Source organism: Dipodomys spectabilis, unplaced genomic scaffold, assembly GCF_019054845.1.
Source record: "Dipodomys spectabilis isolate Male_0828 unplaced genomic scaffold, ASM1905484v1 ptg000215l, whole genome shotgun sequence".
NCBI lineage: Eukaryota > Metazoa > Chordata > Mammalia > Rodentia > Heteromyidae > Dipodomys > Dipodomys spectabilis.
The window spans coordinates 894,462-908,151 of record NW_024870892.1 but is presented as its reverse complement, the minus strand read 5'-3'; the positions used below and the strand labels follow the sequence as shown (position 1 = coordinate 908,151).

General features: G+C 38.5%; 1 protein-coding gene across 2 annotated transcripts in view; it reads right to left on the bottom strand.

The window, feature by feature from the left end:
* Itgbl1 (integrin subunit beta like 1) overlaps nucleotides 1–13,690 on the bottom strand; it is a 170,991-nt gene that overhangs the window by 14,920 nt on the left and 142,381 nt on the right. For both annotated transcript variants that reach the window (XM_042697231.1, XM_042697233.1), the window contains one exon: nucleotides 6,179–6,295. In XM_042697231.1, coding sequence (XP_042553165.1) covers nucleotides 6,179–6,295 — 117 coding nt within the window. The remainder of the gene's footprint in view (nucleotides 1–6,178; nucleotides 6,296–13,690) is intronic.

The following is a 13,690-nucleotide window of genomic DNA, read 5'->3' as shown; positions in this document are numbered from 1 at the left end:
TGCTTCAGAGTCAGGGACCATCTTTTGCTCTCTGGACACACACTGGATTTGCAGAGTTCTAGTTCATTTTTCTAGCTAAGCCACAGCAACTATCGCTCAGGACTTGGTAGTAAGCTGAGAAAATAACCAAATATGGTAGTTCTCAAGTTCGTTCTCTGAAGCCAATGAGAAGGATGGCATTCTTTTGTTTCACATTTTCATATGAGTAAGATTTGTTTGTCATTGGCTGACAATGATGGAGGTGCAGCCAATTGCTTTGGAGAAACTAGAAGCCCAACTGGAAGTCCAACTTCATTCTGAAACTCTTTTCATGGTCCCCATACCTGAAGCAAATGCATGATTCTGTCCGAGGCAGACATGGTCATGCAGACCTTCTCTTTCCTTTAGGCTACTAGATGGAATGTCCACTTGGTACATAGGGTCAGGAATATTTCATTCCTTTTGTCTAATTCTTACCATAAAGCCAAAAGGTGAGAGTTTTTATCCCTGTTGTACATATGAATAAGCAAAGACAGAAAACCCAAAGAGCCCACCAAGATTCTATTCTAGTGTGAAATAAAAGAATTCAAGTGGATGAATGAAAATAGAAAATGTGACACACACACAATATAGTGTGTGTGTATAGGTGAGTGTAAAATGGAATTTTACTCATCCATTTGTAAGAAATGGAAAGACTTGGGAAACATTATATTAAGTGAAGCAAGCCAGAGTGGAAGAAATATTGACTGCATGATTTCCCTCATTGTGAATTACCTGATTTGTTTAACTGTAACCTCTCTGTATAGCAACTCTACAATAACAATGAAAAAATAAAAACAAAATTAAAAAGTAAGGTCCAATAGCACTAAAAAAAACCCTGAAAAAAAGAAATATTTTTTTTTCTTTTTTCTTTTTTTGGTCCAGTTGTGGGGTCTGAACTCTGGGTCTGGGCGCTGTCCCTCAGCTCTTCAGTTCAAGGCTAGTGCGCTACCACTTGAGCCATAGCACCACTTCTGGTTTTTTTTTTTTCCTGCTTATGTGGTGCTAAGGAATCGAACCCAGGGCCTCAGGCATGCAAGGCAAGTGCTCTAACACTAAGCCACCTTCCCAGCCCCAAAAAGAAATATTTTCTATGGAATTCTTTGTACTTTAAATAAACTTATACTTAGAGGGAAAAAAAAAAGAGTTCAAACCCTGCTCTATCTAAATACTCACATTTTTCTTCACAGTATTTAATTTCCTCATTTATTTCAAGGGAAAAGTGATTACTTCAACTCATATCTAATATGAAAAATGGCAAATCTGGGCACTGGTGGCTCATGTCTGTAATTCTAGCAACTAAGATGTGAGGCTGAGAGGTGAGGATCGAGGTTGGAAACTAGGATAGGCAGACAAATCCAAGAGACTATTATCTATGATTAACCAACAAAACGTGGTCAACTGCCAGAAGTGAAGGCATTCCTCAAATGATAGAGAACCAGTTTTGAGTAAAAAAAAATATCAGCACTAGCACAAGTCCTTGAGTTCAAACCCCCATACTTATGTAAGAAAGGGCAGAAACATGCATGCACATATCCCATTAACGCACTTGAGTGTGTCAGCACAAATGGACCTTCTCCAGACATATAATCAGGTACCCCAAGATTATTCACAAACCCGGATTCAAAGAGCTTCACCCATCCAATTGACAGACAGAAATACAAAATATCATCAGGTATTGTTTGTTGATTTGTTTCTAGGTGCTTTGTATCTTGTTCTCAACATTTTAGTTTTTGAATATCAAAAAGGAAGTATTGAATTTTTGTAAAGTTCTGTGGTATCTAACAAACTATGAACAAACTATAATAAATGGAGATAAAACACCTTATATCCCAAATAAAGAGTAAATATAACCTTCTCAAGGTCAGGTTCAAAGAGAACTGAGAAAATTGCAGATGCAAGAGAGAGTGAAATATGCTGCTTCAATATCACAAATATTTTTTTCACCTCTGCTTTTTTTCTCAGCCTTCCTGGGTCTAAAATGTTCCTCACATCTAATTCCCACATATCCAGAGATAAGCATTCAAAGTCCAAGGGAAATGCAATTCCAACTTGAAGAGCTCTCTGATCTGAAACTGGAATATCTTCTGATTTATCTTTCTCCTTAACTTGTTGGCGATTCCCTTCATTTATAACATATTTAAAAGAAGGTCTTTTATTCCAAGCTTAAAGACACAATAACCTAAGAGGGGGAGGAAGTGGGGATGGAAGGGAAGAGGGATGGAGCTGGGATACAGATTCATTATATCCATGGGAAATGTGCTAGACTTGAAGAAAAGAGGCATGCATACTTAGAGTACAACATGAAGACACAGTGCAGTATGATGATGTCACTATGGAGGAAGTATTAAATAACCTCATCAAGGCTTCTTCCTGGATACAGCTTTGAAAGCAATGGAAGGATGGCAGACCTCTTCAGAAGTGAAAATTAGGCATCCAAGGAAAAGGAAAATCACAGATCACAAAAATCCAAATTTCACCATTCTTTGTTGCCCTCTATGAAAAAAACCATATTTTCCCCCCTAAAAGTAGTAGTATTTGAGGAGGATGCTGATGACTGACGCCTGTAATCTTAGCTATTCAAGAGGCTGAGATCTTAGCAGGTGGTTCAAAGTCAGTCTGAGTAGGAAAGTCTATAAGACTCTTACTTTCAATTAACCGATGATAACTCATAAGTGGATGGAAATATGGTTCAGGTCATAGAATGTGAGCTTTGAGTGAAAAGCTAAAGGATATAACCATGGTCCTGAGTTCAAGCCCCATATCAGCACACACACACACACACACACACACACACACACACACACACACACACACACACGCACACATACAAAGAGCAACATCGATTACATCAATATGATATCCTCCTGCTCAGAGCAGAAGCCTAGAATTCACTCTTGATTCTGGACTATCTCAAACTCAGATCATTCAGTTACACATTTCTGTAAGCCAGACTATTCTTAAGTACAACTAAGAATTTGCTAGTGAAGGGAAATTATTTGACACTTGACACATGTCTCCTTAAAAAGATGAGGGGTCAGAATCACAACCAACAGGAGAGTGTCAAACCTCAGACATTCTTCTCCATAGGAAAGCTTCTAGCAGATTACGAGCATGAGAGCCTGTGTAACTGAGGTTTGGATTCTTCACAAACGACAGCCTGGATGCATGGAGATAATAAGATGCCCTGACGGCACAGATGTTACGCTTGTGTCTTCACACAAGCCTCCTCTCTGACTTGGGCCAGTCTGCTGCTGAAGCATCGCTTTCAGGGACCTCCACAAGGGGTAACTCTCTGGGTCGTTATGGGATTTATGGAAGTGAACACATTCCAATTTGTCATTTATAGTTCACTCATAAGTCAGTCTTGTGTAGTTGAAATTTCTCATTCCTAGAGTAACATTAAGATGAGTGAGGTTTTCTGGTAATAGTTGAAATTCTGATTTTTTTTTTCTGGGGATCAGAGCTAGGAGTTTAACAAGATTGGCAATTTATTTTTGTGTGCTGATACTAGGTTATAAACTCAGGGCCACACATCCTTGTTTGGCCTTTTTCTGCCCAAGGTCAGCTCTCTACCACCTGAGCCACATCTCTACTTCTGCTTTTTGCTGGTTAATTGGATACGAGTCTCATGGATGTTTATGTCCAGGTTGGCTTTGAATTGTGATCCTGATAGCTCAGCCTCCCAAGTACCTAGGATTGCAGGTGTGAGTCACCAGTGCGTGGCAAGGCTGTCATCTCTCATAGCAGGGCAAATGACATTGCCATTGTGCTGTCCACTTTTCATAAAGTCTCGGTGACACCAACTCTACTGCCTTCCATGTAGGTAGAGCATGTGCACCTTTCATCTGGAGTCAACCCATAACACCTGCATTCTGCCTGTTGTAAATCCATCAACAGCTGCTCCGATTATGCACTGACTTTTGCTAGTTTGGCTCATAAATGTCTGTTCTTCCAAAGACACATGCAGCTCCATGTAGATGCTCAACACACATCACTGAGAAAAAGGTCAAAGATGTAAGATGATTCACTGAGCCACTCAGCATCTGGTCTTACCTATCAGAGAGACAGGCTGTTTTCATTTATTTAATTTTTATTTTGAAGTAGCATGTATTAATACCAATGGAGAATTTCATTGTGCTGTTTCCATAATGATGGATATAGCATGCATGTTGAACAATTTACTTTGCAGTTTTGATTTCCTCCTTAAAACTAGAGATTAAGAGAGGTCTATGGGAGGAAAGTTTATAATTTAATGGGTATGAAGGTGTAACAGGTCTTAGCAAACTCATTCTTCTCAACCAAGTCTCTGAAGACATTGTAAAAGGAAGTTTATGTGACATTAACATGGCAGGCTAGAGAAAGAAGGACTAAGGAGCAGAGATATGTGTTCCGTGTTGAGAGGACATATATAAATGTATATTATATAATATATAGTATATATTATTATTATATGTTGTATTATTATATTATTGTATTATATAATGTATATTATATAAAGTATATAAAATGCATCATATTATATATAATGTATATTATATAATATACATTACATAATGTGTGTTTATATATATGTACGTATATATAGATTTGTGAGAATTAAATGAATTTATATACAACATGTGCCTTAACAAGTAAAAATAACTATAATCTATTTTGATATTTCCAGTAACTAATTCAAAGTGAATGAAGGACCTGACCTAAAGAAATAATATTTACATAATATAAAAGATTTGAGGTCACCGTGGTGAAAATCATCTGTGAATTAAACCTTGAAGGTCAAGTCATGGGCCTGCATTTTAAATTGTGGGATAGTAATTCTATCCTCATCCACATTACCATTTGTAAAAGAAAGAGAGCACAGAAGCCCAGGGCTGCTTTTTGATGGCAGCATGAGACTCGCCGGGCACAACAGTTACTGAAAAAACACTTCTCTATGAATCAAAGAAAAGAAAATAAGAAAGTATGCTTATTCAAACTGCAAGTGTATTGCAATAGGTTGTAGAAAGGATAGGTTATTGAGATATATACTAGGTAGGTAGACAAGTAGATAGGTTTGTAAGTAGGCAGGTACAAAGGTAGCTGATTGATGACAGGTGCTAGATAGAGATATCAGGGAGTTGGTAGATTCATTAATTTCAAGATGTCCATAAATAAGATGTATGCTTTGGATTTTAATGATAATATAAAGTCCAATGCACTTCAAGTATTTTCTTGGACAGATAGAGTCTTCACCTGGTTTCATATCCAATTTGTTCCAATTTTACTGAAATCCCAGAAGTCCCTTTGTACTACTTTCTACAATAGAAAGGTTTCAAATTGAAACAGGCTTCTAGGAAGAGTGGCATGTGTCTATTACAGCTATTCAGGAGACAGATAGGAGGAAGATCACAGTACCAGGCTAGCCTAGGCAAAAGTTACTGAGAACTCATTTCAATCAGCAAATCAGGCATGTTGGCATGCAGCTGCAATCCCAGATATTCATGAAACATAGGTACAAAGACCATGGTCCAAAACCCTATCTGAAAAGTTACTAAAAAGGCTAAGGATTTGACTCGAAGGGTTGAGAACCTGCCTCCCAGACATGAGGCCCTGAGTTCAGTTCCTAGTCTGCGTTTCTTCCTCTGCATGATGCTCAGGTCTGACCCCACTTCTGACACTCTCATTTTTGCTTCTATAATGCTGTCTACCTTTGCTCCCTCTCTAGATGGCTTATGAGTTTTTAGTAAGGGTTGGAGAGCCATCATCTTGATTTTGCAGTTCAGCTTAAAATGTAATATTACTGCTCCTTTTCCGCGATTGTGTGTGTTACTCCCTTCCTCCATCAGTGTTTATGAGTAAAGGAAGAAAAGAAAATGTTGACTTGTAGTAGAGCAGAAAGTCTCATAGTACTTACCACTTAGTTCAGACACAGGGCTCTCTTTTATTAAAAGCACACAGTGATCTCTTTTAGCTAAAAGCACACGGTGTACTTTCAAACACCTCTACATCAAGAATTCAAGAACAACTAGACTAATTGTCCACTGCTTTTAGGCTAATGATAGACTAGGCTTTGTTGTTTTTCCTTTTCGCAGCAGTTTAAAAGGAAAAGAGAAATGAAGGGAGAAGGTGAAGCGGGTTTCCCGCAGGTGGATGCACGGGGCTGGGGACAAGTTACCACCTGCACACACCACGCCCTCCAGATCTTCACAGCGCCGGTCGTCACACTCGCAGGTCTTCCCGTAGACTCTGCTGTCTCCAGGGGGGTAGCAAGTGCATTTGCCACATTCACATTTGCCTGAGAAGTATCAAGAGAAAACATACTGGTAAGGCAAGGGTATAGTCTCAGAGAGATCTTCTAGAAAGCAGGTATAGTATGAAACTCAGATCTCTTGCACAGTTCAGCCGATGATTTTTCTAACCTCTTTCCCGTGCACTGAAGGTCGGGCCTTCACCTTCCTACCATACATTGAAGGTCAAGTCCAAATGCTCGGCTGGTAAGGAGCTAGAGGGAGAATGGCTGGCTCAGACCTCACTCATATTTGCTGTTCTACTTTTGCTTGACTGTCCTGTGGACACAAAACACTCTGCGTGTTTCATATTCATTTTAGTTTGATGGTACCATTTTAAATAATTGAACGGCTTTATGTATTTTGATCTGATGGAATGTAATGTGGTTATTTAAAAGAAATCTTCTTATTTGGAGCTAATCTTCACATAAAAGAAACCATTCTTTAGAGATTACTACTTTAAAGATTATTTGTAGACATTTTGTAGTGCACACATGATCCGAACATTTTATAATTTTTAACTTAAAGTTTAAAAACCAGTTTTGGGGGGAAGTAGGATGCCAGATTAGTTCATAGTTAGAGTATCTCTAAACTGGTAAGATTATAATGATTTTGTCACTACTTCTTAGATTATAACTATAAGACAAGCATTATAATTCTCTTGCTGATACCATTTTGGTTTTATGATAGCACACATTGTCCAATCTTATTGTCATTATTTTACAAAACAGGAAACTGACACATACTAAGACCAAATAACTGTAAACCAGTTAGTAAGGAACTAAACTGACAACCCAAGCATTCTCATTAAACTGTGCATATCAACATTAAGTCACACTGAATCTTACACACTCATAATTTAGCATCACAAGGCTTTATGAGAAAGAAAATTCCTGTTGTCTCAGAAATCACCCTGGTTTGCCAGAAATTCAGCTGTGCAAAAGTTCCCCAAGACATCTGTTATTCTCCATCATTAGCCTGACCTTCGAAATTATACACCCACTGAAATGATGCTAAGGTGCTTCAAAGGATGACACCCAAAAGCTGTTAGTCATTCATTTTCTTGTATTTTGTTAAAGAAATTTGGAGTGGCTAACGGAGGAGAGAAAGACTAGTATTTAGAATCATATAATTTCAGAGCCATAATTATAGATCATCTTAGGCAGTGATTCATCATCTTTCTGGCAGCAGTGGTGGGACCAGCATCCCTTTGAAAGTAACGACATTAGACAAGGTTGTTCTGGTTGACAGTCAACAATTCATCCTTTATATTTGGAGATAGTTCTACATTCAACAGATGGCAGGAACTCTCCTCCAGTAGTATTCCTCCTGCCTTCCCCTGGTTGGACAGAATGGGGACACAGTGGAACACCTTGGGGAAGGCTGTACAGTGCCACAGAGTGAGCCATGGAATGGTATCATGTGTCCACAGCACAGCTGGAGCCTTCAGTAGCAGGGACAGGTGCTCAGCCATTCTTGGTGTTCACAGACTGTTGTTACAGGCATTGATGGTGCATCGCATTCTAGGCCTCCACTAACCATCAAATTCTTTTTATCTTAGCTAATGAATTTGCTTTCTGATACTTGCAATAAACAAACTTCCCTGGGGGAAGTATGGTCAGGAGTAAACAGGATTCTGCCACAAGGTACAAATTTCCAACTAGACAAAGTTGTGAGTTCGAAAGCAGTTCTATACAACAAGACACCTATAATCAATAACCGTGAATTGAATTTGTGTTCTCACCACCAAACATTGATAAGTGTGCACAATATGGTAAACCATGCTTTAGTTGAGCCATTATGTATAATTAATATATACTTCAAAGCATTATGTTGGCAGAAGGATCTAAGATGGTGGGTGAGAAGCATCCACAATTTTGACAAATGAGAAGAGTCAAGTAACACAGGAGAAACTATGCTCTAAAGAAAAGAGAAGAAGTAGTAGAGTTTGAACAGCTTGGTACTGGCACAAAAACAGACCTCAAGACCAATGGAATAGAATTGAAAACCCAGAAATGAACCTACAGACTATAACCAACTAATCTTCGATAAGGGAGCTAAAAAAATGGTGCTGGCAAAGTTGGTTAACTATTTGTAGAAAACTAAAGCTAGATCCTTATATATCACCCTGCACCAGAATCAACTCCAAATGGATCAAAGACCTCAGAGTTAAAGCAGGCAGTCTGAAAACATTATAGGATGCAATAGGAGAAACCCTAAGTCTCCTTGGCACAAGCCGAAATTTTCTTAATAGAGACCCAGAAACACAACAAATCAAAGAAAGCTTGGTCAAGTGGGATTGCATAAAATTGCAGAGCTTCTGCATGGCAAAGGACATAGCTAGCAAGATCAATAGAAAGCCCAGGATTGGGAGAAGATCTTCACTAGCCATACAACAGACAAGGGTCTCATATCTAAAATATAGCTGGAACTCAAAAAATTAAATCCCCCAACAACAAATCCTCAAAGAAACAACTATCCAATAAATAAGTGGGCTAAAGACTTAAAGAGAATGTTCTCTGAAGAGGAAAGAAGGATGGCCAATAGACACATGAAGAAATGCTCAACTTCTCTAGCCATAAAAGAAATGAAAATCAAAACAACATTGAGATACCACATCACCCCAGTTAGAATGGCTATAATCAAGAACTCTAATAACAACAGATGCTGGAGGGGATGTGGACAGAAGGGAACCTTACTGCATTGTTGGTGGGAGTGTAAACTTGTTCAACCACTTTGGAAAGCAGTATGGAGGTTCCTGAAAAGACTCCACATAGCACTCCCTTATGACCAAGCAATCCCACTTTTGGACATTTACCCAAATGATCACAAGCAAGACCACACTAAAGCTACCAGCACAACTATATTTATTGCAGCATTATTTACCTTAGCTAAGATATGGAACCAACCCAGATGCCCCTCAGTAGATGAATGGGTCAAGAAAATGTGGTATATATAACCAATGGAATTCTATGCCTCCATCAGAAAGAATGACATTGCCCCATTTGTTAGGAAATGGAAAGACTTGGAAAAAATTATATTAAGTGAAGCAAGCCAGGCCCAAAGAAACATAGGTCCCATGGTTTCTCTTGTTTGCAATAACCAGTGTATGTCTGAGTCAAGCAGAAAAGGTCAGATAAGTTGATGTTAGAGTAATGAACCCCAAGATAAATATTCAAATGAATTTTTCTTTCATGCAATTTTTTTCTAACATATTTATAGGATTTCTTTGTTGCTTTGTATGTCCCTCCCCCATGGTATAACCCCTGCTTTCACTGTATTTGATGTTGGTATAATTTGTGGAGGGGAAGGGAAAAAACAAATTGTTTAAATAGGGATACAGGTGGAGCCATTGCAACAATGAGATGTACAAGTAAGTCATTATGTCAAAAACAAACTTTACAACTTTGGTGCGGGGTGGGGAGGTGGGTGGGAGATGGGAAGGGATGGGAAGGGGAAACAAAGGAGGAGGCAACAATGCATGATAAGATATATACTCATTACCTCGCCCATGTAATTGTAACCCCTCTGTATGGTATTTCCACAATAAAAAAAAGAAGTAACAGACAGGTGGATTTCCAGCCAGTTAAAAAAAAAAAAAAGAAAAAAGAGAAGAGAGGAAGTGCATCGGAAATCACAAAAGAGGTGGTAGGACAAGGCACCACAGAATCCTCACCCTGTTTCTGGCTCCCAAGGAGGTGTAGGGGAAGCTGAAAGTTTGGTCACAAGGTCAGACTGTCCTGAGGACAGATTGGCATTCTAGTTACAGCATAAATCAACACGCACGTAAGCATTAAACCCAGCATAGTAGGATTTTCTGAGCAGTGAATGCTCCAGTATTGAAGGAAGATATTCCATTGCTCCTCTCCTTTGGGAAGGCTATAGACAAATGCTATCTTGAAACAGCGCCTATGATCTGATATTGATGGCTCAGGGAATCCAGACACATCCTGCCACTGTGTCTGGGCAGCAGATGGCCCTGACTATTTGGCTTCCAAGATTTCCTCCTAGCTTGCAAATGTCCGCTGCTAGGTCAGTCAGTAAACCTGAGCACAAACCCTCTGAGTCACCTGGTATCTTCAGCGTCTTCACAGGGAGGTAGAATTCCAGGTAAGGCTAGAAAGCATGGAGACCCATCTCTTCAAACTGCCTCCCAGCATATGGTTGCAGCCAGGCACCCCTGAAGGCCTGGGGTCCACATTGCTGAAACTCAGGATTGTCACAGACTCCTGAGCCCCACAAAAAAGCGCACTGCTGAGTGAGGTCTATAAGCATTGAAAGAGACAGGCAGAGTTCCCGAGGCCTTCAGCTCTCCTCCGGTTTGAGCAGAAGTCGATGCTGTTTACTCCTTTACTCTTATTCACATTTGGGGTTCACCTTGAGGATTAGCCTAGGGACTTGTCAGCCAATAGGAACCAACCAGGTCTGCAGGTTATAAAGCTCCTCCACAGCCAGCAGTGGCTTTTAGCACACAAAGGAGGGAAACTTTGAGAGTGATAACAGACTAGAAGTGGACAACTGACCCTTCTACAAGAGGTTTCAGCTACTTAACCTTGATCTGAATAGTGTTGGGTATCAGGCCTAGTTCTCTGAGCATGGGAACAAGTTCTTGGCTACTAAGCCATACATATAGTTCCACAGTGAGAAATAGGATCTCAACCTGACAACTACATTGTCCTGCCTGATGATCAGAGATGAGCAATTCTCAATCAATGAAGGAACACAGAAATGTAAAAGACTAGACAATACTGTTCCTCAAAAAATCACAATAACAAACACCCATGACCGTGAAGCATATGAAATCTCTGACAAAAACATTATTAAAAAGAAAGTAATTGTGAGAATTGTCAATGAAATTGAAGAAGACATAAGTAAGTGGATGAAAGAATTCTTAAAAAAACTCAAACAATAATCTTGATGGATAAGATAATGTAGAATGTGTAGGAATAAATCAATGAAGATATTAAAATATTGTACAAAACTAAAATTGAAATTTGGAAAATAAAAAACCTCAAAAGGCAAATAAAAAAAACAGTTTAAAAGTCTCTTAAGTAGACTGGAACAAACTGGAGACAGTATCAAGGTTAGAAGATAGGGTGGATGTTTTATGACAAGCAGATGAAGGTAGAAAACAAAACTAAAATATAAATGGAACATGAAAGCACATTGGAATAGTATTATAACACAAATCATAATAATAATGGACATAGAAGCAGAGAAGAGGTGCAAGCTAAAGCCATTGGAAACATACTAAAAAAATACTTTTCAAATCCTGAAAAAGAGATTGGAACTCATATAGCAGAGACTTTTAGTAATCCAAATTGACAAGATCAGAAGGAATCTACCCATGTCATTATAATGAAAACATTAGGCATAAAGAACAAGGAAAAGATGTTGCAAACTACAAAGGATATTTAACAAGGCACAAAAAAGGCAACCCCATAAAATATACAGCATGGTAAACAGGAGAACATGGAATCAGGCATTCAAGCTCTGAAAAAAATAATCCAGTTACTGAATGTGGCAAAGTTATCTTTCATATGTGAAGACATAGAAGCCTTCCATAATAAGCAAACACTAAGGCAGTTAATAAACACTAATGCATCACTGCAGAAAATATCCAAAGGAAACTCACATGCTGAAGAGGATGATAAACACAGTCATTTAGAATTTTTGTTTTCTGGCTTACCACCCAATATGCTACATGGTATTTATTTTAATATTAGAAAGAGAAAATACTTCTTTTTCTCTTTCCATAGGATAATTCAAAACATTGCAATTATTGTAAATACAGAGTAACAGAGATCCTTACAAAAATACAGATTGCCTCATTTCTACATCGCGAGATCAGAACTTTCTTCATTAATTTTCCATCTATATTCATGGCTGAAGCATGGTCACTGCAGAAATGATCATTTAATTATTGGAGCCTATCATAGACACAAAAGTCACAAAGGAAAATCAAGTCCAACCATCCCCATGATTCACAAAGAAACCAAAAGTCTGAGAGGAAGATAACATGTTACTTGCTCAAGGTCACATAGTCATACAGGGACACAGAGCATGTCCCTCAAGGTCAAGGTTAACCACCCACAGTGGTTAGGAGATGAGAACGTCATCTTTAATAGTGAAGAATGAACATGGAGTAATATCGAGATGCATTATTGTATGGAAAGGTGTTAATCTCTGGTAGAGGTTAATTTCTAAAACTGATATAAGGCTGACTGTGTGAAATTATGAAGATGGAGGTATTTGTTTTCCAGGGGATATCTCTCTACCTTCTTTTCTTCCTTCTCTTTCTTCTTTCTACCTCATTTTCTCCTTCTCTTTCTTCTTTCCCTCATTCCTCTTGTTCATTCTCTTTACCCTCACTTATACTCTCTCTCTCTCTCTAGCACACACACACACACATTACTTTGAGCTATATTTTCATTAAAGTGTAAATATGAGGAGCATTAATTTCCTTCAAAATATCCCACACAGAAAGAAGGACTCATCTATTTCAAATGTTGGCATTAATGTGATCATTGCTCTGTCATTCATTCACTCCTCAAAACAAGACATATTGTTAATATCAACTACCGGTTACATCTTGCGCCAGACTCTGAAGATCCAACCTTACGAAGGAAGCTGAAACACCATTAATCATCAGGAGAATAGAGAAAAACACATGAGCACACAGGGCTACAGGGCAAGAGCTGCTGGTGATGTGAGTTTGAATCTTGCAGGGTTTAAGTCAAATGTTTGGAGGGAAAATTGATTTTCTGGCCAGGATAACATTTAAAAGCATAGACTCTTAAATACATCTGGTCTTTACTTTGGGCACATCCTCCAGTAAATGTGAATTTTTATTTTTCTTTTCTTCTTTATTTTGTCGATGGTGGGGCTTGAACTCTAGGCAGGAAAGGTGATTTTTGAAGAGTAAGTTAAACCTCATTCATCATCATGACAATGGGAATACTAACAATACCTTTAGCATAGGTTTATGACACACGTTAAAAGTTGTGATGCATGCAAAGTACACAGTATAGGGCCTGTATTCAGTAACTGCTCCCCATATATTAGATATCACCATCATCATTATAATATAGCTATTTGTATATGGTTATGATGTGTACTTTATAACAAGGCCCATGCTTAATGATTCACATTTCAATTATGTAAATCAATTTGCTCACTTCCTTTCTTTTCTAATTTGCTTATAAAATCAGAAAAAAAGTGGATTTTCTGATCTAGAATGTGAGCACCTAGGAACACCATTGTGTCACCCAATGCCCCAACAGTGTGGCTTCGGCAGAGAACACTGGGACTTTTGTTTTTTTCACTTTTTAAAATGGTAAGAGCCACACTTGCAGCACATGTTCAATAGTTGCAGAGTAATTAGAGGCTCACATAAAACAGAA